The 26184-nt window shown below is 40.3% G+C and overlaps 1 protein-coding gene across 2 annotated transcripts in view; it reads right to left on the reverse strand.

The window, feature by feature from the left end:
* Positions 1-1561: 1561 nt before the first annotated feature.
* The window catches only part of LOC112993631 (amine oxidase [flavin-containing] A-like), a 542295-nt gene continuing 517672 nt past the window's right edge, over positions 1562-26184 (reverse strand). For both annotated transcript variants that reach the window (XM_064497395.1, XM_026117422.2), the window contains 12 exons: positions 20363-20467; positions 19058-19149; positions 14840-14981; positions 12611-12760; positions 11121-11280; positions 9857-9953; positions 7986-8039; positions 7018-7075; positions 6503-6600; positions 4945-5056; positions 3438-3500; positions 1562-2934 (listed from right to left, as the gene is read on the reverse strand). In XM_064497395.1, the coding sequence (XP_064353465.1) occupies positions 2779-2934; positions 3438-3500; positions 4945-5056; positions 6503-6600; positions 7018-7075; positions 7986-8039; positions 9857-9953; positions 11121-11280; positions 12611-12760; positions 14840-14981; positions 19058-19149; positions 20363-20467 (1287 nt within the window). In that variant the 3' untranslated portion in view covers positions 1562-2778. The remainder of the gene's footprint in view (positions 2935-3437; positions 3501-4944; positions 5057-6502; positions 6601-7017; positions 7076-7985; positions 8040-9856; positions 9954-11120; positions 11281-12610; positions 12761-14839; positions 14982-19057; positions 19150-20362; positions 20468-26184) is intronic.

Consider the following 26184-nt stretch of genomic DNA (forward strand, 5'->3'; position numbering starts at 1 on the left):
TTTCAAAATCAGTTTAAGAAAGACGCCTGGCTGTTTAATATTTAAGCTAAATGTTTAATGTTTAAACAGGAAAATTGCTCTGATTGTCAAAGGGCCATTAAAGCAAAATGGAAACTGGTCTGTTATCTCTGACAGGCACAAACACCGCCCTTTTTCTGTAGCAGCGTGGCACCTAGGAGCTGCAGGAGTTTCAGAAATGCCAAGTTTAATCAGCCTCTTTCATTTCATTTGCCGTTTACCGTTCCCACAGCAGTGAGATGTGCTCTTTCCCTGTGAAATGTGGAACATTGTATCTGGCTTTGTTAAACAGTCTGAGACTAATTCAGCTGAATTATACTTGCACTTCAAAACCCAAACAAATTGTGATATAAATGTGCATGGATAAGGTGAAAAGAGAGGCTGGATGGTGTAAGCCACAGATGTACTCCAGTTTATCTGGATTTCCTCTTGCATGTGCACAGAAGCTCTTTTTTGCTGTGAAATTCAGAAGTCAAATTTCAAGTCAAAACATAAATGAACGGTTCTAACTGCTGTAAATACACATATGCATGAATGTTTTTGAACAGGTAAGGGTAGTATTTTTCAGGCAGTGAAATAGTCCTGCTGGGGCAATTGCGTAACAGTGCAAAACCATTCTAAGCCACAAAAGGCTTATCAGGAGATAGTCTGCGCTCACTCTCCGAGTCCTTGGCCTCACACTAATGCCAGGCTGCATGCACACCTAGTGGACGTGAATTCTTGCTTGGTAATGGCTGGAGGTGGAGAGAAAAAAAATCTGCGGGAATCCCTCCAGCCAAGTGGCTATTCACAGTAGTCACTTTTTTCCCCTCCCAAAAAGTTGCTAAGGTGGATTCTAAAATGACCTGTCAAAAATCCTTTTGATGCAAGCTCTCTTTAAATAAGTATTTAATACTATAGCTTAGTGTATTCAAAATCCAGGCTTGTTGCTTCCTTTATAAGACTATTCTCTCCTTTCCAGCACAGGTAATTTGAAGTGCTTGTTTAAGTTCAAGGTAGATCAGAAAGTTTAATCTAAAAATGTAGAAGGGCTTTCTATTACTACTGTATTGGCCTTTTTTCCTGCCAGAGAAACTGGTAGTGGCTGGCTGATCCTCACATAGAACGGTTGTGAACAATGAAATAGGGAGGGCAGGAGGCACATACCATCAGCACAACCTTTTTTCTACTGTGCTCAACACTGACACCATGAGAGTTTGTTCAGCTCTGAAAAGGATCTGACAACAACTGGCCACCTGAAGTATTCCTTTGCTTTGGAAATAGGTTCCATACTTGAGCCCATCAGCACCTATGCTGAGATTGGCCTACACTAGTGTCTACAAAGCTTTTCTACAAAAAGCTGAGAGGACATATGAGTGTATTTGATAAGGAAGCCAGGAAGGAAATCATATTGCAGGGTAGGTAGCTATTTCCATTGGCTTGTAAATACTGATCACAGAGTAAAGCAAGGGCTCTGGCTACCGCCGTACACAGTATGCCTCGACATTTAACACAGGTCTGGAGAGAAAATTTCCTTCAGCAAACTCACAAAAAATGGCACAAGTGAAAGAATATGAAGAAAAGTTTATCAAATAGATCCTGTTATCAAGGTTTCAGGACTATTTAAAGGCACATTTCACTGATAATGAAAGACAATTGAGTTCATGGACACATACAACACTTACATTCATGGCAAAAAGACTGCATAATGATGGTACATTTTGAAACATATATTCAAACTTAGTTAACACTAAAGTGATTATTTTAAGTGTGCCATGTACATAACAAGAGTGGAACAGGCAGATGCATCCAATTACTGTAATTTACAAGGCAGTAATTCAAGCCCCAAATATATTTCCACTTATTGTAGGAAGGCAGTACAGATTACAAGTAAAATGAGGGACAGCAAATTGATAGGGAGCCAGGAAACTGCTGACATCCTGAAAATAACAGCTAGCATCTGCTGTAAGTCAGAGGGGCTTTAACTTTACTAATTCATTTTACCCCACTTTAATAGCAAATGGCCAGGCTGGATTGAATTCACTTGGGCCAGGAAATAACTGAGAACCACTTTGTCGAAATGTTGCAAAGCATAAGACTCACTGAAGTACAGACACTTCACAATAGATAAGTGTAGTTCTTTGTTCAGTAGCAGGTAGAATAAAGTCTACTCATGCTGTTTAGTCATCTAAATCGTGCTAATTATCTCTTTTCATTAGTTCATCATTAAGTTCCACATTATGATGTTTAATAATTAATCAAACGCATTTGGAAATTAATTTAACATTTCTATGTCTGATTGGCGTGTTATTCTCTTCTGTGCAGCAGGGATATTATAGGAATAACCTCCAATATTCTGAGCCACTAACTGAGGTGAATACATAAAGCTATTTATTATCTTGTGTGATAAAAAATATAATAGGAAGTGGAAATGAATGCATTATCCAAGGCCTCTTTGCCTTTAGGAAAAAACTCTGATCTGCATTTTCCCTTCCCTGTATTAGGAATATACCACTGATATTATCATGTCCAATCAAAAAAAAATGGACAAGGAGAAGGCAAATTTGATAAATGCCCCCCACCCCCAGTTGATCTATTGTGTTTTGCTGGTAACAATTGCAGTAGATTTAATGCATTAATTATGATACTAAAAAGAAAATCATCAGGAGAACAACTTTTGGCCTTTCCAGTTGTCCATGTCATTTCTCTCCAAAAATAACACTCGTCTGGTAAAAAGGAAGAATATGGGCTGTGCAGCTTCAGGTGGGCATTTAGAGCACACTAGTTCCGAATTAATAGTCCCTTTTTATAGGCAAACAGCCCTGCAGCAGCCACAGAGGTGAAAAAAGCAGTAGATCCAACCAGACACAGCAGTCCCGATGCAGATGGCAAGTTTCTTTCCCAAAAGCTAGTAGTAAACGGTCGGGCTGGGACATCCTGGAAGAGAGATCAGTTTGTATTACCACAGGGACCCCTCACTGTGTGAGGCAAGAGTGAAAGCATCTCCCACTATATTATAAAGATTACAAGTTTTTACTGATGACCAGATAAGGTGGGGTGAAGGACGGTCAGGGTTACAAAATGTGTAATTTCTGCTGTACCATAAGGCAACAGTACAGAGAAGGTAAAGTCACTAATGGGAGCTACCTGTGACTGGTTATGAAGGTGGCTATATTAGATTTAAAACAATAGCCTCAAACTGGGTAGAATTATGCTAATTTCCTGAATTTTCCAGTCCTCCAGGCTATGAGATCATTGTACCTGTATCTGGTCATCCATCTCTTAGACAGGGGTAACAATATTCCAAAGTGGAATTGAACAAGTGAACGCCATCAACATGTGAGCTAATTAAAAACTTGCAGTAGTCATTTGGGTAGGGATTACATCTTGACCAGGGGGGTTCACTATTGCTCTGATGACAATGAGAAAGTAAAACTTACCTTTGACTCTGGCTCAGGCATCCAAATTTCATTCTCTGAAATCCTCCCCATCTTGCATAATATCTAAAAGAAAAATTATTTGTATTACATGAGAAAAATAAAAAACACACAATGTTTTGGTTTGGAAAAACAGAGCAAGTCAAAGCAAGTGACACTGATAGACAGCATAACTATGATTAGTTGAAAGTGCCTTGAACTTAAAATATATAGTGAGTTATCTGTTCATATCAGCAAAGGAAGGAGAGGGAGGCAGCTACGACAATTTGTGTGGAAATACAATAGCCGGTCATCAAACAATCATGTGCCTAACCAATGCTTTAAGGATAAAAAGACCATTCCAGTGTCATTCCAGTGTTATTATCTGCTGGTAAAAAGTAGGGCTTCACACAGATATTCACATGAACTGCTGATTTTCCGGATGGTTATTTTCAACTTCTCAGTGGAAGTAAAAATGCTTTTTCACGTGGCAGGCTGAGAAATTCTAAGGTGAGGTTACTGCCATGCTCTCATGAGGCAAAGCCTACTAGGAGTAATACTGTTTGAATCAAAATTAGGAGAGAGAGATGTCTGGGGCTTTCAAAAGTTAGCATTATGAAGTTCTCTCTTGGCTGTTCAGGTAGTACAAAGCTCAGCAAGGATTTTTTGATGATAAATTGATTGTAACAGTCATAGAGGGGCAAATTAATGTCTCCAGAAGAGACAGGTAAGAGTCTTTGTAGCTAGTACTCGTAGGCACAGAGAAAAGAAAAGAGAAATTAGGTGACTTGAAACAGAACAAGTAATGAGGCTTGTAAGGGGAGTATGACATTCTGTCAAATGGAAGCAAAGGGCTGATCTTCAGTTAAATAACAGCTCCGTGACTCTGCCATACAGAAGCTGTAACTACAATGTATACTCTTTAATATTTTTTTTTCCTTCATCTACACTGTTGTAAAGAGATTCTACTGTGACTAGGATTTGAGCCCAATGTGTGTCATTCTGAGGAGATTTAGACATCATCAGAGTTGCCCATTATGAATTCATAAAGCCTAGCTAACTGTATTCTCTCATAAGAGGAGAAGCAGAAGGGACAGATAAAAAGTAAGGACAATGCTCAGACTTTCACATTGCTACACAGAAAATAACTGCAAGCATTTGTAATGACTTAAATTACTTTTAAAATATACTGTGATTAATTTGATAGAAAATGTGAAAGTATATCTAAGGGTAGCATCAGGTTGGAGGATTTCTTCCACAGACATCAAGTGTACTGTGTGAACTTCATTTTAAATTTCTAGTGCAGCAGCATACTGTATAATGTTCTCATTCTTGTGAGATTTTTGGCTTCATTTTATTCAATAATGAACTAAATCGAGTCTTTTTTTTTGTTTTTTTTTGTTTTTGTTTTTTTGTTTTTAAGAGCTTTGGTTCACATTCTTTTCTGGGATTCTCCTGTGACTCTGCAAGCTGCACTCAATCCTCTTTAGCCTTTTAATAGAGATGATCAAAACAAGCCAAAGGTCTGTACCTCTCTAGCTGCTCTCTCTCCTGCCTGTACGGCCCCCTCCATGTATCCACTCCACTGGGTGGCTGTCTCTGTGCCAGCAAAGTAGATCCTGTCAATGGGCTGGCGAATGATCCTTCAAAACAAATGGAGAATGTCAGATGACAAGTAATAGGAAGACAATGATCCTTCTAAAAGTGACGTGTTGGCTGCAATAGCGCTCTCAACTTAATTGCTCTAGAATTCATGGAAACCTGGGCTGGGCAGCAAAGTGCAATAAGCTGTCTCCACAGGATAACCTTTTATACACAAAACTCTAGCATTATTCAAGATCTGAGACAGGGAAAATCCAAGGCACAAATCAGTGTGTCCAGCTCCCATGCAAAGTAATACAAGTCTTATTTTAGTGCTGGGATAAGGGACAATCCTAACAGTCTCCAGAAATGCAATGCAGCTGATATATTTATGTCCTCTGCATGGCAGCTTTGTTGTTATCCCGCCATTACAGTGGGAAGTGAATGATGTTTTCGCACCAACAGGTCACTAACATGAGCTTCTATTCGGAGATTCAACTTGCCTGTCTGCTTGCCAAAGAGGATGGCAGCTCAATGCCTCTGCATCCAGAATGGAGAGTTGCATTTCTCCCATTAGGATTATATCAGCTGTACAAAGCTGTACGGGCATCCCAGTCAACCCAGCCATTGCTAATGAGCCTCCTTTTCCACAGAGGGATGTGCCTGCTCTCATGGCTCTCATCTAACCCTGAATTAGGTTTTCCTTGTCTGTCTGACACCAGCTTCCTCAGGTCACAGGCTTCACCCATCACTTCCCAAGCATTCAGATAGATACAGCAGGAAAATCTGCCCATCTTGGCACAGAGGCAGGGTGCAACTCCATAAGGGACAGCTATTTTGAGAAAGACATGCTAAAGAGCTTCCACACTGATGTGATACATGATTTGTCCAATTGCTGGTTATGGATATGCAATTTGTCTGGTTGTTCCCAATAGGTTCTGAAATTGTGCTCTCCACCAGCTTTTGAGTGATGCATCTAGTATTAATCAGTATTACCTAATACGTTCCATTAGGAACATAGCAGTTCTGCAAGGGAAGGGTACTTGAGGCTTTGGGAGGAGAGAATGAGTTTTCATATAACAGTTCTGTGTATTACCCTGGTGATGTGAAAGAACGGGCTTTGCCAGAAACTGGTGCTGCACCTGCAAAGTCAGTGGAGACTCTTCCACTGTCTAACATGTGTGTCCTCAAGGCTTTAGAGAGCAATAACATATATACTGTAAATACTGCATAGCAGCAAATACTGTAAGTAATCTAGTGGGGAAAGGTTTCATATTTCAAGCACATCCCTTTGGGACTGTGTTTTGTTTCCCTAAAAAATCACAGGAGAAACACTGTTCTTATTAAAGCCAATAGCAAGATCCTTGAGCTGGGGATTAGAGAAGTGGAAAAGAGGGAGTGGAGTTCTCCCAATATGCTACACATCCTATAAGTTTGCTGCATAAAGAATATCATTGTAACAAGAGCTAAGAAATGTTAACTAAAAAGCAAAGCATTCTCTGTTTTACCTTCCATAAGTATACATTATGCCTGGTGGGAAGTAGGCTGTGTAACAACCCCCTGAATATTCTTCCATGCTCCAGTTCTTTTCTTCATAATGCACGGGCTGTAAGTATTAGCAAACATGAGAGTGAAACGGGCAGAGAAACTGGAAATAAAAAGCTAATATCTTTGGAAGAGGGAAAAATCAGGGTAAGGATACCTGTTAAAGAAGTGCCATCTCGTCTGATTAATGCTATCTATCAACACAAAACAAATCTTTGCACGTTTACAGAAGCATTGGCCTCTCATGGGGAAATGACAGGACAAATTAAACCATGCACTGCCTTCTCTTTTCTTATACAGAGTGAGACTGCTAGCTTTTTTCTTCCTGCAATTCCCTCCCCTTGGGAACAGAGATTGTAAGGCACAACCTACAATTTTAGGTACCTATTGTAGGTACTGAGAATTTCGGCTTCATTCTACCAGAACAAAAAGCAACTTTACTGTACAGCACAGGTGAAAACAGACATTCATTTCTTACATGTAAAGCCTCTTCCATCCCCATTGCCTTGGCGTATGCCTCACAGATTTTCTTCTTCCTATATGAAAATAAAAGTAGAATCAAGAAAAAATAAGGTGGAAAAGAAAACCCAGCTATTGCTCTTATCTTAAAAAAAAAAAATCACATGTATTGCAATACGCTGGAAAGAAAGTCGGGTTTTATTTTGTTTTTAATCTGATTTAAAGTTATTATCTTCATCTATGTTTTTAAAAGCTGATGCCTAAATGTGACATCCAAAATTGACTCTGGAAATGGGAAATGAAGGCTGATGTTGGCAATAAGCTCTGAAAAATGAATCTTTGTACAGTTATCTTAGGATGAGGAGTCACTTTATTCTCATGTTCACGGGTGGAAGACCATAAGAGAACAGCTATAAAACAGTGAAACCCCTACAGATTTACTATAACTGAAAACAGAATGTGAGCTGGAGAGTATTACATATATTCCTAAAAAGAACTCCTGTTTCACTTAGATGTGTACCAAAATCACATTTAGAAATTACTGTTCATTCATATCATGCACTAATGTAGAAATAATACTGTTGCAAACACAGAAGTTTAAATTTTGTCACCTAGTTTGAACGCAAAGGACACCCCAAACCATGTATGTCAGTGCTCCCTTCATCCTAGGGAAGGAGCACCATTCAGTGGGGATGCAGTTTGGGAATGTCTTCAGAAAAATCTTCTCAGACTACTTACAAACACAGAGCTGACGAGTCATAACATGGAAGAGTAGGCAGGACTTCGAAACTCTGAAATATCTATCAACTGGATGAATGTCAGTCTGTTTACACTAAAGCTCAGTTTTCACCCCATTTTCAGTATTTGTAATTGTTCTGAGCATGTGTATATATACATATGCACATATGTACACATGCACATTCCTGTGGTGAAGAACCCCAGAGAGCTGACTTATTTATGAAATATTTACTGTTTTTGAACTCTTACCTCTCTTCCTTACTGAGATATGCCAGTCTAACAGCCTTTCTGGTAAGAATGAAACTGAAGAGAAAAATACAGAAAATAAATATCACATAGTCCCAGCACCCCAGCTGATTTGCAAGCTCTTGCTTTGAAAGGACTGAAAAACAGGTGGGCGAACCATTTTACCAGTACATAGCCAGCTTGACATTTTTTCATCATACTCCATCACTTAATATTTACATCTCACATGGATGAAAAGGACTGTATGAGGCCCCTGAACCACAGGAGTAACTGCCCCTTTGTAGCTATCATCTTTTAAGCACTTCTGCGCCAAGAGATTGAGGTAATCACAGCCCCAGATGTGTGCCCCCTTCACATTCCCACTGAAGCTGATGGCCTCACTTCAGGCAGCTGGAGCTTCCTACTGCTCCTAAGTAGGTTCTGCACACACACGTCACTGCAATTCAGATGCGTAGGACAGATTGCAGAACAAGGTCTGCACTGTAATGAAGGCAAAGGGAGATGCTGAGGGACATCCTGCTGGTTTGAAGGAAGAGCATGTGTTTGTAGGGAGCATGCACTGAGGGCCACCTGGCAGAGCCCGTCTGTGAAAGTTGCAGCTCTCACATGGGCTTTCAAAGCTGCCAGTGCCGGCCTCATTCTGCTGCCACCGGAACAAGCTCTACACCCCCATTGACTCAGGAAAACAAAAGTAAACACAAATTGGCAGAGTGGTCAACGAACTAGCCTGCGCTGCCTCGCTGCTTATATCTAGGTCTTTTCCAAGTGGGCTGACACCAAGGAGACAGTGCAGGCTCCTGCAGCACCAAATTTTCTTGTGCTTTTGAGCTCTCACAAGCAGCTGGCCATACATTGTCCATGTCATTTTGTCTGTGTTAATAAGCAATGCGGCTATGACAAGCATTACACAGGGTCATAGATCAGTCCTCTCAGAAATGGGATTAATATGTTTTCAGGTTGAAGGAAACAGATTTGGAAATTAGTTCATTTCACCTCAGCGGAAATATCCCTGGGACAAAATAGGTTCCGTCACCGTTTTAGAAAGCTGCATATACCCACAAGGAGAAAGCAAGAAATTGCATTGCCATTCAGAGAATTGGAAGAGGCTTATTGCTCTCAGTTCATGAAATTTCTTAAGCCTTAAATATGCCCATAAACATGCACAATTCAGTAGAAGTGGCAGGCTTTCTTTGTCATATACTTCAAGTGCAGTTGCCTGACACGTATATTGGCCTTTTTGGCAGGTTCATCTTAGATTTAAGTGGAAACGTTTATAAATATTGTTTGTTCATATTGGCTTCACCTCACTTTTGAAGCCAGTAAGTGCTATTGCATATATTCCCATCCAAACTACAACTCTTCTACTTGGCAGTTTCTTCAGAATCCTGATTTCTTCACTGGACAGCTATTGCCTAGATTAACCACAAGCTGATGTTCTTTGTCTCCCTTCAGGTCAATGGGAAAAAGAAGGAAATGAGGACTTCTCGGACAACTGCATTTTCATTTAGGCCCAGGCCCAAAATAGAAGGCCCAACCTAGGCAGAACACAGGCTCACAAAACTAAGAAAAGGATTTATTTCTAAATGTATTCCGCAGCAAAACACTAACTGAATGCTTAAAATGAACTACAGCTGTATTCAACAATTCTTTCCCAACAATCTCCTTTATACCAGGCTATTTGTGGCAGAAACTTCACATAAATCTATAGGGACTAGAGAGGCAAAGGAGGGTTTTAGAAGTGCTCTCCTCCATATGAGGATTCTATGGGAGCAGTATCACCCATGATATCTGACCATTTCCCCTTTTCTTCCTCCTCCCAGTCTTTTATACGAGAAAAGTTACACATCTGTAAGTACAGAGTAGAAGCTCCTAACCCCATAATGGCAGGGAAAGATCCATCAGGTTTGGTGTCATCTATGGTTATTGTAATTGGAGATTCTTCATCCTCAATGAAAAGGGCACCACAACAACCTATTAGGAGAAAAGAAAACAAAATGATTGTCAGACAGACTTGGTGATGATCGTTGTTACCTACAGTCATGAGCAGGGAAAACTATCAATAAGAGGAAATGTACAGTAATTCCTTTGTCATTGATAATACCTACAAAGCCTGAAGAGTTCTTGTAACACAGTGTCTCACCCTCACTCTTCCCTCAGACTCTAAGAATTTTTGCACACAGACATTATAATGGAATTTAAATGTGACTTTTATTACTTAGCAAGGCATTTCTGTGACTTATTGCAATTCCCTTTGGCTTTCTATTACTGGGTACAATAAACAAAACAAAAAAAACTGGATCTAGCAAGAACTATGATGTGTTCTCTCCATAAGTAGCTTGGCCAAAACAACACAAGCAACAGCAAAACCCAATGTAATTATGTTTGGTCACTGTGGGCTCAGATTTACACTCTGTATTGATTTTGCAGAGGATAAGACTGTGAGAAATGGTGTCCAGTAACAATAATGCACCAGAAACACAGGCCATCTAATCTAGTATCAGATCCCTGACTGAGGCCACTTACATGTTCCAGATGAACATGCAAAAAAACCTGTATGGATAACAATGTATAAGCCTTCCCACATTTTTATCTAATTCCAGTCAATGACTAGTTTATGCCCTGATTTATAGTCTTTCTGGTAAAAAATATTCTTACCCAAGGTAGCTATCAATATGATATAGGAAGTGGAAACTAACCTGTTCCTACAAATACCTCTGGAAATAGTAACTTATATTTTGATCATTCATTAACAGTTAAAGCCAAGAAATGTGATGTTGCAGTATACAGGAAAAAATATCTTGAGTTGAACAAAAAGTTAACCTACTTTTTCCAGTCCTCTGAGATATCAAGTCTGTAGAGCAGAGGATTAAAAACAGTGAAAGGTCTTTCTTATAGTTTAAGCTCTCCTTTTTTTCTGATCTAAATTCTCTTTGGCTGCCCTAACTCTGTCCCTGGCAGGGAGAGGTAGAGAACTGCCTTGCTCACTTTCCCAAGGAGCTTTACCTTTGCTTTTTCTGTGTGTTTGATTTTGGGTGTTTGCACATTTAAACCCCTTTGGTTTTATTCCTTGATAGACAGCAGAGCTTTAAAATTAGTTTAGCCCCAAGTCCTCTGAAGTCCTTCAATTTCCCCACATACCCTTCCTCTCCCAGAAGGCTTCCCTGTAGTACACCATGCATTTTATCACAGACCCCATAGGCAGACGCTGAATTAACTGGTTTCTCTTTGGTGGCAGTTCTGGTTTGTAATGAATCTTCGTTGTCAGGATAGGGGGGATAGCACTGATCACATACTTGCACTGAAATGTAAAACACAGTCAGTACACACAAGGTGCTACCTCTCATTGAGGTAGCCCACCATGCCACATTGTTGATAACTTCCCCACACCTGGCTTTGCTGTTTGGATTTCATACACAGATACTAACAGGTAACCAAAAGAATTCTGCCATTTTAGAAAAAGAAACCAGGGAAAAATATGTTGTTCTGTGATTAGATGATTCTTGACAGCTTTCTGGACACTACAGTAACAGAGGTGAAATTTGGCTGGAGACAGGTCGGGGAAACAGGTAAGGACACACATCTTATCACACACATAAAAGTACCTTTTAATACTACCAAGAAAATATGACCCACTTTCATTCAAATAATAAGCTGTTAAAAAAACAAAATCACTTTTGCACATGTTCACAGGATACAACTTCAATAGTGACAGCTAACACCTATGGTGATTTCAGCTTTCTTGAACATGCTCCATGTGTCTCACAGGTCCTATATGTGACTGGAGTGACAAAGAATGCTCTGCTTCAGAGCTCAGGATGACACTATACCACTATAGACACCGCTGCTTTCAGCTGTTGTCATGCTGGTGGGACCAGGCCCAGCAGCTGAGTGCAGGAAGCCTCTCTTCTCCAACTTTGCTGCTGCTCAGCAATACGGAAGGGCAAACTTTCTGATTTAAAAATCCTTGGGGGACGGAGAGAGTCTAGTCCTAGAAGACAGCCTTAAACTGCCTTCTCTGTCAAACAACCCTTTCCCTTTCTGCTGACTTTCTCGAAGAGTCTTCCAAAGGCTGCTGCCAGTGAGAGGAGGTTCTTACAGACCCTCCACGCTTGTCCTGCACAAGCCTGACTCTCCTCTGTGGCAGGCTCCATCCTGTATACTGAATGGAATTGCCATCCTGCAGGTAACTTTATGTGTAATCATGTACTAACAGGTTATTTCACAATGCAGCTGCACAAAAGAGGCTGAACTTTGGCCTCTCCTAACTTGCGACAAGCAGACTTTGCAATCTTACTAACAGCTTCTGAAATGTTGTCTTTTCTGCAAACCACAATCTTGGATAAGAACAGGAACGTTATTTTTCTTTATGTGAAATGACCCTGATGAGGAACTAAAACATAAAATTATATAATCACAGAAACAGCTAAGACAGAAAAGACAGACTGGTGACAGAAACCAATTAGGAAAACACTGAGATGTGAATCTGTGAAGCAGGCTTCACAGACTGTCAGGATAGTTTGAGAAACAGACACACACAAATGGGTACTGTTGATTACATCTGGCTAACAGCTACAGCAGATATATTCCCCCACTAAATGCATATTCTACTTTTATTTTGATCAAATTACCTCATATATCTCATGGTTTAGAGTCTCCACAATGACATTATCACCTGTCTGATCAATATGGACCACAGGACTCTCCAGTTTAACTCTGCCTTTGAGACGTTCCATTATCTTCTCAGTTATCTGACCAGAACCCCCAATAAACTTCCTCTCCTAAAAACAAACAGAAAAACAAACAAACAAAATTCACTGGCATTAACCACAATGAACTTGAGTATAACTTCTGCTCATAAGCAGGAACTTCTAGGCCAGGAAAGTTCTGCAAGTTCTAAGGATGCACTAAGTTGCCTAGACTTTCAAAAGAGCTAAGTCACAAGTCTGAACCTCAGTGAAGATTGTTATCCAAACTACTTTTGCAATGGTTGTTTAATTAGCTAGCTTGAGGACTCAGGAAGACTAGAGAACAAAAAATCCTAATGCAGATATTTTAGCTAGTATAAATGAACCACTTTATAAAAAAGAAGTTTTGACTGTTTTACCTATCTCTGTGCTACCAAAACCTGCATATGTGACAAAGATACTAGCTTGCTTCTGTACAGCTAAAGCCTGCTCCACCCCAGAAGCAAGACAGATCTTTAACCTAATCTAGCCTCAAATGCAGCAGGCAATAAGCTTTTTCTGTTCCTGGGAAGACACAAAGATACTGTTGTGTGGAAAAGGCACATTTCATGACATATATTTCTTTGCGATGTGTGTGCAGAGGCCTGGTGGAAGCACTAATCCTCCTTCATCTATCAGCCACCAGCATTATACCAGGCAGCTCAATTCCACATAAAAGATTTTGGCATGGCAGGGAGGAAAGAAACAACAAAGTCTTGTGCTAAAGGACTGAAATGGCTGCCTGAACATGTGTTATAAGTCTTGTCATGTCTGATAAGTCAGAAATGCTTATCAATTTGCTCAACTTTTTTTTTTTTTTTTAATCAGGAAGCGAAGAGACGGAAGGAGGGTAGAAACCAAGACGGCTTGTCAGATCCAGGCACAATGAAATGGAAGGCTTCTGCCCTTGGCAGTCTAGCTTTCCACTCTCTTCTTGTTCAGCTATCAGTATCTTGGGATTCATTTTATTTCCAATTCCAGCTGTAAGGTCTAGCAGCTGCTGACACTGGGTGGAAAATGGGGCTGGGAGGCCCGTGAGGAAGAAGGATCTTGGGTCTCACTCCCACCCCAGTGCAGCATTACCTATACTTTTGTCCTTCCTAGCATATGCTTGTCTACCCTCACCCTAAAGGATAGACACTGATGGAGATTTCACTCTCCTCCAGGCAATTTCTTTTATTGCTTCTCTATCCTTAGCACTCAGAAGTTTGTGTTCCTGTCTCCACTTTCATTGCTTGTCACTTAAGTTTGAAATGCTGTGCCTGTTTTCTGAGGCTCTTTTAACTGAAGTAAGAGGTAAAGGGTGCCAACATACCACATCCAATCTCTTTTGATAGCTCCCTGCCCCCTCTCATTAAACTTATCTAGAACAATCACATGAAAAATGTGAGATTCTGTAGGCAACCAGATGCCTGCCATGGCCAAGGTGAGAAACAATCCAAAGTAGTTCATTAAACATGCCACCATGTGAGCTGTCTCAAGAAGCAAGGGCCTTCTGCTACCTACTGGCAAATCCCATCATTAGACGTCAGCACAAAAAGAGGCAATACCACAGAGGCAAATATTCTAAGATTAAACATTTTTCTGGTGGGCACAGCACTTGCATGCTCTGAACCTAGATGATGCCAGTCATCACAGTCAATCCTAAATCACTGTTTTCTCATTTTCTGGAACTTGCTGTTCTGTTTAAAGAACACTTCCAAGAAAACCTCACAATGATGTTTTCAAGCAGCTGCTTAATACATTAGTATTTCAACTTGAAGTACACTTGCTTAGTACTCCTAAACACATTCAGGCATGGTAAGTAACCCACAGAAAACAAACTGGCAGATATTGAAAAAACAAAACCCAACAAAACAGTGACAAAAGAACTGTGCTGAAGGAAATGTAGGAAAGAATAATTAATTAAATTCTCCCATTTTACCCCAAAGCCTAGCTAATAAAATCCCTCATTGTACAGTGTTAGCCAAGAGAGCTGTTCATCTCTATGAGAACATAATTGTCTCTGGTGGCGCATAAACTTAGTGTTTTGTTGTTTTTCTTTTCATTAATTGCGGGGGTTTGACAGCTACAACAATACTCTATTTGCTATTTATGGTTTCAAGAGAGGAAGAATATTTGACATTTTTGTACCTGGCCCCCATTGGTCACAGAGAATATCCTGGCTGTGCCCCCACATTGCCTCACATACCACAGGAACCAGAGAGCAGAGACTTCATGAGGCTCAGATGTGACATTGACATTCACAAAAAGGGTGGCATATTCTTTAGCAGCTCTGCATGAAACACAGGGACAGAAACAGTGAGTAAATGTGACTTTCTGATTGCTTTCATTAATCTTTCTTGATTATTTTTGAAAAGGGGTGCTACTCCAAAATCAGGAAAGCAGAAATGATTTTCACCTGTCTTATTTTTTTTTTAATCTGTAGCGAGATCATTTCAATGAGTTTATATCAGCAGCCTCTATCTCCCCCAAAGCATCTACCCCAATTAGTGTGAAATTCCACTGATTTTACCTTAGTTATTTCCTTACATAGTCTCCCAGCTGCTATTACTTTCATGAAAACAAATATTTTTCTCAACAGGAGAATGCATTTGGTAACCAGCTAGGGAAACTCTTCTGCCTTTCTCCCCCATGGGGAGCTCATCAGAAACATAATTTCCAAGTTTTGATCGGTCCTGATGGACTCAACTAGCAACATTTCCAAAGACATTCCTAGTCTTCCATCTAATATTACTGCACAGCACTGTTGTAAAGCCAAAAATCAGATGTGGTAAGTAACTCCTGGAAACCAAATTGGCAGTCAACACCAGAAATATAAAGAAAGGGCCGGCTGTCTAGTGAAGTAATTCCTCTGAACAGAAACAAAGTTACACCAGGAGGAAATGAGGACCTTAGTATTAACATTTGTTTCATTTGTGACTATAGATTACTAAAAAAAATTGAGATCATTTAGCAAAGATAGTCAAAGGTCTTTGACTGAGATAAAGTTTCATAAAACAAAATGGATTTATAGTCATCTGCTAAAGGAAGCAACTTTGCAAGTTATCTGTGCTAAAATACGTAACTTATAAACTTTTATAACCTCCTTTCCTTGGGCATGAAGTACAATGGCCTCTACTTCATTAGCAAGAATATGAAAACGTCCTACATGCAAGAACCCTCTCTAACAAGTTTGAAGGCACCGAGACACTAAACAAGCTCAGGCCTGAGAAAAGTAAAGGGAGTGTCCAGGATCAGTCGGTATTCACTTGTGACACATGACAAGTGTATGTGCTTTTATAATCTTGACCCAAGTCATATTGAAAATGGTGGGAAAGAGCTATTGTCCTTCTATTAGCAGAAGTTACTTGGAGCTGAATGGCAACTCAAAAAATCAAATTTCTACTTAGAGAACTATAGTTTTTAACTATGTTTAGGAAAGCTTGGTTTGGCTTGAAGATATAAACGGCTTTTTGCTAAGCTTTTGAATGTGTCTCAGTTCAACATGTCCATTAAAACCTGGACCACCACAAAACAGCAGTAGAAGCAGTCTTGCGTAGCAGCATGTTACAATACAGATCACTATAAACCCAGTTCTGCTTGTAATTCGCTGACTTACTCACAAAGAGGAATAGTAAAAACTAGAAGAGGAAGAGCCAGCACACTTGCAAGAAAAGTTAGTTCAAAGTGACTGTGTTTGTAGACAAATGGCTCATAAAATTCATTGTAAAGAAAACTACAGTCCAACAGTGAGCAAGAGAAAGCCCAGATGGCTACAGCTCGTATCACACAGATCTGGAGCAGGATTTAAGCCAGCATAACTTCAGATGGAAAGTTTTGGTCAGGCATAGTGCTAAACCACAGTCAGAACAAAAGGCAAACAAAACACAGTCAAACAAATAAAAGACGCTGAATGTAAGCAAGGGTGGTATTTTAGAATAGCACAGGGGACTGGCACAGAAAGAGGGGATAAAAGTGCTGGTATGAGCACACTTCTGTTTGCCTTATAATGAGAATATATTGGAAAAGGAAAGAAAAAAAAGAATATTTCCAGTTGTTGGCACTCAACATCCCACACTGTATGTATTAAAAAACATCACCCCTCCCCCCCCCGTGTGGTCCTTCATAGACAGAAGAAAGGCAAGCTGGATCTGTTGCTCACAAAGAAGGAAGAACTATTGGATGGTGTAAAAGGCAAGAGCAACGTTGGCTGCAGCAACCATGAGACTGTGTGGTTTAAGGTCCTGAGAGGCGTGAGCAAGACAAATAGCAGAATTATGACCCCAGATTTTAGAAGAGCATTTTGGCTTCCTCAGGGACCTGTTTGGCAGGATCCCATAGGAAACTGCCCTGGAGGGCAAAGAGGCCTGGGAGAGCTGGCTAATCTTTGGGGACAGCCTCCTCAGAGAACAAGAATGGTCCACTGCAAGGTGCAGACAGCCGAGCAAGTGCGGCAGAAGGCCAGCATCAGTGAACATGGGCTCCTGACTGAACTCTGACACAACAAGGTACGCAGAAAGTGGAAGCAGGGCCAGGCTACCTGGGAAGAAGACAAAGACATTGCTTGTGCCTGTAGGAGTGGAGCCAGGAAAGCCAATGGACTTGGAGTTGAAACTAGCCAGGGAGGCAAAAGGCAACAACAAAGGTTGCCTCAACTGCCTTCACTGCCTTGTTTCCCTCCAAGAGTTTCAGAAACCTAGCAGTCACTACTGCTGAAATGAGAAGCAGCACTGGAACTTTTAAGGAGTTTCTAGAGCCAAAGGCCACTCACTTCCCCTCCTCGGGTCTTGCGCTGCCCCTACCAATTGAATGATCACTGGAAAACAGCTGCCTTGTGGTGCAGCATACTGCTCTCTGATCTGTCAGCTTCATTTTCCTGCTCCATGGTACACACAATACAGCTTGATGAGTAAAAGCAGCCACATAATATAACCACATATATGTACAGGAGATGGCATAGCCAAGAGTCAGGGGACATCATTCCCCAACTCTCCTTCCAGCCTGCTGTGTGGCCTGGAAAGCCCCCCTCAGTTCTTCCTGCCTTCATCTCTACGCCTACAAGTGATCTCTATTCATAAGTAGAAAGTGTAGTTTTATTTATAAGGTGTTGCTTTTTCTAAAGCCAAAAAAGGCATGTTCTCAAACTGAGTTAACTGAAATCCTAGTAAGAAGAGCACCAGCCGTCACTCTCACAGGGATCTACATGCTGAGACAAACTCTAGGCTTCCCCAGCATCTTTAATCATACCTGGTAACTGATACAGGCAGTGTGTACTATCTTGTCCTCCACAGGCCTGGACCCACTGCCTAATAACAGTCCATCACAACGATCAGTCTCATCTCAAATATCTTCCACTCCCTCATTGTCTGAATGTATCTGCTGTCTCCCATCTTAAATTATGGGCTTTCTGGGAGAGATGCAATATATTCCTGTTGTGTTTATATAGCATCTAACACTGTGGGGTTCTGGTCTGAGAGGAAGACACAAAGGCACTAGGATAAGAAAAACAATAGATGATAATAAAACTTAGCCAACTCAAGTCACCAACAACTATTTTTTTTTTTTTTTATCCTTGGTGGATAGCACACCTTCAGATACTCAAAAAAGTTTCAAAAGACTTCGTTGAAATAGCTGCTTTATATTTAAAACTGTTTTATATTATTATGGTCTGTATGTATGCTCACTTATCTCATCCTTTCTAATAGTTCCCTGTAGACTTTATGTTGAAATATTAACCCCACTGAAGACCACAGTAATTTTTGCACTCCTTCCAAGATTTCATGTCACATTGGGACAGCTCTCAACCTCTTTACAATGACTTTCAACAAACATCTAGTCATTTTTATTGATCTTTGAGTCTGCCTTAATTTTTCAGTCCTCTTTTTTCCCCCCACTTTCAAAAGGTATTGTTTTACTTCCTCCATATCACTGAATAAAATGGAAAAATTGCTTACCTTGTTATTCATGGGATACCAGGTGTTAGGGTAGTGTAATATGGCACTTATGACACCACAGAATTGTTAATGCATTTAGTTTATCATCCGCATTGTTTCTGTTTCCCTTCCTACATTACCATTGTCTATCCTATACCACCACCCTTGCCTTTGTCCATACTGAATCACATTTCATCAACTTTAGGCATTTCTAACTTCTCAGGCTCATTCTGCTTTATGGAGTCTCCAGGTTTTTGGTGGCCCTCCTGCCCATGGATGCTTAGGCCACAGGAGATTTGATCACGTCCCATCTGAAGTTGGTGGGAACATGAACAGGCTCTCAGTGAGTAAGCCTTGTGTAGCTGTTTCACGGAATTTGCTAGGAAGCCAATATCATTCAAAGGACAGATTTCAAAGTGAATAAAGAGTTTAGTACTTGGTCCAGCAAGTGTTATTTATCAGCTGCTCCATGGTCATTTTGTCCCATTCTTCAGCATGTGGAGCATTCCATGGTGCTTCAAGAGGAATCTACAGACAGAGACAAAATATTCAAGAAATTATGTAGTACTATATCACCCACTACCTGGTCATAGCTAGTTGGTAGCACAGCGGGGACTGATATGTTGGCCTAGATTTGTTTTTGGCATGTAGCTGTAAACCTGGAATAAGTCCACTGAATGAAATAGTCTCCATTCACACCTTTGAGCATGAGCTGTACCATGAGAACTAAGTCTGCTTTATCTGACCAATGAACTATATCGATAACCAGCCTTTATGCTTGAACTCACTTCCACTGGCTCTTGGCCATCTAGAAGTGAGGTGTCTGTTCAGATTTAGTTTCTTGCTTTCCTTTAAGAGCTGAGGGAAAATTTCTCTCTCCAGCCATAGATTCATTTAGTTGTAAGACAGGTATCTGAAGGCATGTATGCCTCTCTGTTGACTACAGAGGAAGCAAAAACGACTAGATAATGTTAAGTGGTTTTTAGACAGTTAAAGACTTATTAGTAATCCATTGCATGCAAGTACCATGACACATGAAGACACTAAAGTATATTTGACCTTTTTCAAAATATATATTATTTGAGGAAAAATATGCATAGTATGCACAAACCTGATTCTGCAAAAGCACATACACCTGACAAACTTACTTTGCTGGAATAGTTACCTATGCTTGTAAGTTATTGTAAGGTAGGGCCCCTGGTCTGCAGCAACATTATAGGGCATGTGATAGACATTTGAAGGACAGCTTGACTCTCCAGGGACTGCTTTTTGTACATAGCAAGTTCTGCAGTTACACTACTTGAATTCTGGAATCATTTACTATTTGAGAACCTTAGAAATAAAATCACTTTGAAGCCAAACTGGAGCCCAGTTCAGGCAGTTATAAAGAAAAATTATCACGGCCCTAATAGGCTTTCATAGAGAGAAAGGGAAAAAGTCTTCTTATCTCCCAGCTTCTACAACATTTTCCCCAGGCATGAGAAAGTACATGCATTGAGGTTCAACATCAGTTTTTTAGATCTTTTAGACACTTCTGGATCTTTTTGTACCCTTGCTGTGAGAAAGTCCTGTTACTGCTACTAGTTTCTGGGCAACATAGACGTCTTTTCTGATGGGTGTTTCTACATCTTTATACTAAAGAAATAACAACAACAAAAAGTCTGCTGGACCCCTCTCCAAGGTTTACTCATGATGTCACCAGTACTGCAGGAAATAGATGCAGTTTCTATATATAGCTTACCTCTTTTCCCAATTTATCCATGGTTCTCCAGAAGTTATTGTAATCCAGATAAACTAAAGGATTCCATGTTGGAGGAGAAATACCCACGAAACGGTGTGACCTTCCCTAAAATACACATAAGAACATAAGCAAATGAAACAACAGAGCATATCTGCATTATTCAAGAAGATACAATTCTCAGATTCATCATATAGTCATCATCTGACACAAAAGATCTAAAATTAATTTTAAGCAAGTTTTTTTTTTCTTTTTTGATGCATATAAGTAAGCAACAGAATGTATGAAGCTAAGTATGAGGAAAGAAAAGACAGCTGGGCTGATATTAAGAACGGACAATAATTCTTTTTTCTTCTCCCAGCGGTGGATATCTGTTCTGAGCAGGCAGTCAAATTCTGGATTAAGGAGAGTCAAGCAACAGCCAAGTAGGTAATATTCCTTGTTCCTAAACATTCTTCATTATTACTTAGGAATTCATCTGAGGTTTGATTGTTTTGCTGAAATCTGTATCATAAAATTTGCAGGGGCTCCAATTAAACTTTTAAACTATCTAAACACCTTTAAAATGCATCTCAGCTATAAAAAGTAAACATCTTTACAATGTCAAATGCCTTGAGAGAAACTTAATCTCCCCCCTCCCCCCAAAAAAAGTCTTTTCCAAAAAGATTTTTTTTTGACTGCAGGAAGAAAAATTCTCTATACTTGCAAAAATATAATCAATACTTACAATGTATATGACAGAACTGTAACTGGAATGAAGACTGTTTCAAGTAATCCTGTGATATAATGATAAGTGAAGTAATCTAATAGCAGCTAGTTCTTTGTGATAATTTTAATCTGAAAGAGTGATAACTTTAATCTGAAAGAGGACTGGATGTACAGGCAACATTTTCTCTTATTAAATTGCTTTGAACCTTCTCCCATGTAAATCAATAGCAAATCTCTCATCAGACCTCTTCAATGTTTGCTGTTCTGGGTGTGACAAAAGTATACGTGAGGTCATGCGGCAGGATGCAGTGAACATGTTGAATTATGAGAGGTATAAGCTGTGGTGCTAGGCTGCATGTAATAAGCTGTTTAGCGCTATGTATACCATGTCACCCATTGCATTTGGCAGACACAGCCCAAGTAAGAGGCTGCAGTGTTGCAAATGCATGAGATACAGGCTTAGAGACAGGCATATATGAAGCAGGAGTCAACTGTGCCATTCCCACACTGAATTTATCAGTCTTCCCCACTGATAATCATGTATGCATGTGTAAATAAATATGTTTTGGATATTCTGAGAACACGTTTCTGCAGAGATCAGAAGAAAAAATAAAAGATGCAAGATAAAACTTGAAGAGTATATTGAACTTTCAGACTTGGAAAAGCAGTAAAATATGAAAGTTCCAATTTTCTGGGCAACTTCTGTCATCCCAACTGCAGGTACGATGGAGGAGAGAAGAGGCAGTTGGAAGAGTATATTGGTTGAGGAGAGAAGTCTCAGTATGGCAAATGCCACGTGGTCCCTCTCTCTGGAGAGCCTGGATGTGGTTGTCCCCTAGCTCCAGAGGATGGCTAGAGGCCCAGGCCCAAGCTGGGTGGCCAGAGGAATGCATGCTGCACCCTCTTCCCATTTTCAGTGAGGGTAGCAGTGAACATACTCTTGTATTTAGTCTAGACTACAATTTCTGCTCTGGTCCAAGCAAAACACAAGATCTTGCTCTCAGCACTCAATTCAGTTGAGAATCAAGTGATTGGAAGGGTGTGGGTTTTTTGTTTTTTGTTTTTTTTAATATTCTTTCAACAATTCACCAGGCTGACTCTGGAATTGGTTGGTTACCTCTGGATTTTTGGATATGTAATCTTAACCTTCTGTACCATGGATTTTTTCCTCTCTCTCTTCCCCATTTCTTTTTGTTTTAGGGAGTTAACTTGGAGGAGGGGGTGTGTGTTTGGGTTGCGGAGTGAGAGAGGGAAAGGTTGCTCCAGCCTTCTCCAGGTGCATTTGCATGTGCAAAACACACTTCTGCCATGGCAAGAACAGAGAAAATCCTTCTATGAACTGCCAGCAAGGGAATCCTCCACACAACACTGCCTCTTCCTTTTAACAATAGCTCTCACTGCCATTTTGGAGCACTGCGTGTTCAGCCACAGAAGAGAGGATAAAAAAATGCATGTAAATTCATGTTCTGCACTCTACAGCTCCTACTTTCACAGGCTGATGCTTTATCAAACAGGAAAATCCCTATTGGAAGCATTATTGTGCTGCTAATAAGTTGCTTCTTATTACATAACTCTGTTTTTCAAAATGATCATCCCATACTGCCATTACTGGACTTCTTCTGTCAGAAATGCAGGTGCTATCAATGTGTCTGTTTGGATGTGCTTTAAAATTAATAACCCTGCCTTTAGGCAGAGATGAGGTGCAATGTTTTCAGGCCACCTAACAACAGGTGAAGGTAAGTTGTTATTACTGAAGTTTTATGATGCCAATATTGCAAGGACAAAGAGAAAAGATAAGTCCTCAGTTCAAGAGTACCAGTGAAAACTTCCTGAAGTTTTTCACTGTTTAGTAAGACCTTTTTTCACACAGCTTGCTAATATGGTAACTGCATTTGCACTGCAAGTGTGTAACTTGTACACACCTCTCATACCCTTGGCTTACTTTACTCAAGAAAAAGAATTGCTTGTCTAAAAAATAAAGTTAAAAAAGTAACTTCTTCTAAGGTGATTTTAAAAAGCCATTCTCACTTCCTTTCCATTTCCTCATTTTGGCCAAACCTACTCCTTTTTATTGATTAGCCTGACAAAAATACCTCTCAGTAACTACTACGGGGTTCGTGCCAAGACAGCTTTTCCAACTCCCAGTCTTGACTCTATTGTGTTAAGCAACAACAGCTTCAGGAATTCCCACATGATCCTGATTGCTGCAGATGCAGTGATTGGTGAGGTAGGCAGAACTTGCCCACTATCTGGCTAGCTAATGTTTTACTGCAAATTTTCCACCACTATACTAGCCCTTGAGTTTTAAAAACCACGACCACAGACTCTTTTGAGGACTGATCAAGAAATTTCATGATATCAGCCAATGGTATGACATGTGTCACTTTGGAGATTTACTTCTCTTCTATTTTAAAAGGAATATATATACTTTTATTATTGATCTGAAAATATTATTATCCCCATATCCTCAGTCAGTGGTACAGCCCAGGAAGACCCATGGGAACACATAATTCATTCCTTCAGAACTACGAAACATCAAGTGATAATTAATACAGTCTACAGTTGGGTTACTTCCTGGTCTCTTCTCTATGCAAAAAAAAAGGAACTTTAGTAAGACTGGACATTGGGGCAGGAAAAGCTGGAAAAAATACAGTGAAGCCACAATGCCCTGAGGAGACCGAGGCTGAGCTTAGAGAGTCTGAAATAGTTCACATACGCTTTAGCTCTTTGCGCAAGGGATCTGCACCTACAGCAGCTCCCAGGTGATCAGCTCAATTCTAAGAAATCCCAGGAGAGAAGTTCCTAGCATCCATCAGAGAGAGAAAGAGCTAAGCAGCCTTGGCTGCATCAGTTTTTCAACCATCTTACAAAAATACATCCACAGCAGGGGATAAATTCAGGCCAAATGACTTAGGGCTAGTAAGTTATTCATTTCTTTTTAATATTGCCCTCCTACTAAGCAGATGAGCTCAGGCTGCCTGTTTCACATACAAGCTCACTGCAGCAGGCAAGATCTTTCAATATTCCATTTTTAAACAAGTTTATAGTGTTCTGGCTGGATTATTTTGAGAACTACTGTTTTCTTAACTGAAAGGCAAATAACCTACTGGCTTTGCTCCCATGCTAACATAAGGCTGCTTGACTGACCCACAGAGTTTATCTAACTTTTTCATTTCCTAGTGTGTTGAATGCTTTCCTGCAGACCTCAGATTTGAATCCTGCTGCCTGCCTGGTTTAATTATTCCACACCGATCCAAAGGAAACAACAACTCCAAGCACTGTAGCTCAGAGGTTAGGAAGAATGCCTCTGCGACCTGGGCTTTGCAAGGTCTGTCTTCTCCCCACACAGGACTATGCTGTGGTTTTTAGCCGCAACTACAGGAATTAAGTCCTAGCTACCTCAACAGAGTAAGACAGGTGTGATACCACGCTGAGTTTCAAGGAGGCAAGAGGAGCAGACAGTTTTCCCAGCCTTGAGAAAGGCAAAACTGGCTCCTGTCCATCAGGAAGCACAGGAGGAGCTGTTATTGACCCTGAGTCCAGGGACTGCTGCTGCTCTTGGGCCCTGCACAACACACACAGCTAGCAGAGTGGCTCCTTAACACGTGAGCCCTCCTCCTGCACCCTTCCCTTCCCCTCACTGAATACCTCCAGTAAGTAACCTTGCAAGCATTACAGTGCCTTGGTCTTTCTGCAGTTCCGGTGTATGAACTGCAGATTTGCAGCAATCGGCACAGACTTAATCACAGACTTACCTGCTGCACATTAATCTCTTAATCTTAAGGCAAGATGAAGGAAAGAAAAGACTATATGGCAAATGTGAAGTATTACATACAAATGCTCATCTCTTGTCAAGCGTTACCTTACTCTGAAAATGGTAAGCAAACAAAACAAAAATCCTTATTTAATAATTTTACATAAACTGGAGCTCAGCACTGCAGCCAGACACTACAGGACTGCAGTTATATGAGAAGGTTAAATACCACAGCAAGGCACTAATGCCTTTACTTTCTAGAGTCTTCTGTTAACGCAAAACTGAAAACAGAGCACAGTGTGACCTTCAAGGAACTCCATAAAAATAAAAAGCTATCTACCCCTTCTGGAAAGGGAGAACTCCAGGACCTCTGACTCCTCTCATTCCTAAAACATACTTTCCGAATTATGGGACAGTAGCCACAGAGCAATTTGGCTGGAAAGAAAGTCGAGCAGCTCGTAACAAAATCTACAGGTTGAAGGTACAGATTTAGAATGAAAAGATATGGACAAATTTCTGATTCTTATAAAAGAAGTCCGCATGTTACCACACTAACTGATGGGAAAGAATGAACAAAAATACAAAAAGATAAACAGTAGCTACATATTTGTTTTTTCAAATAAACTGTGACTACAAAGGAAACCTGCCTACCCAAAGCAAGACAATTTTTAAAGCATACAGTATGTGGAATTTTTCCACATACATATAGGAAAAAAATCCTTTCTGAGCAGAGTAGCTCACGAAATCCCTCAGGGGATTTCCACTTTCCCTTGGCTGCTTCCCCTTCTACAGTAAATGATTTCCCCGCTTCCATCTAATTCAGTCCAAGCTGTATCCTGGAAGCCTTCAGAAAGAGCAAAACTGAACTTATTAATATGATAAAAAAAGAGACCAAAAATCTCTTCATTTGGGGGATGCTGAGGATTATGTATGGTTGAATAACTGTCACACAAAATTTAAAGTTGTGTTCTGTCGTTCCTCAGAAAATGCTCACTCTTGTCTCGGAGAAAACTGCTGCTGGATTGCAAATCGCGGATACACACGCTTGGGAACAGAGCTTCCTCTCTGACCCTGGCTACATGATCTCTGACAGCCATTAACTGACAGAAATAGCAGATGAGGTACAAGAAGAGAAGTTTTCAGTGATACTTTTCAAACCTGAAAGACAGCAGCTGGCCCACAGCTGACAGTTTGTTAGTCCAACACATCAGTCTTCCAGATGAATATTTAAGTTATGGAGCAATGATCCTTTAATATCAAATCATCTCTTTGCTAACAGATTTTCTATTATCTAGGAAATACTACTGTTGTTTGGGTTCCAGAAGTATCTCTATTGAATATGAAAGGTGTCTCTCCTCTCTCT

The sequence above is a fragment of the Dromaius novaehollandiae genome, chromosome 1 (assembly GCF_036370855.1).
Source record: "Dromaius novaehollandiae isolate bDroNov1 chromosome 1, bDroNov1.hap1, whole genome shotgun sequence".
Taxonomy (NCBI): Eukaryota; Metazoa; Chordata; class Aves; order Casuariiformes; family Dromaiidae; genus Dromaius; species Dromaius novaehollandiae.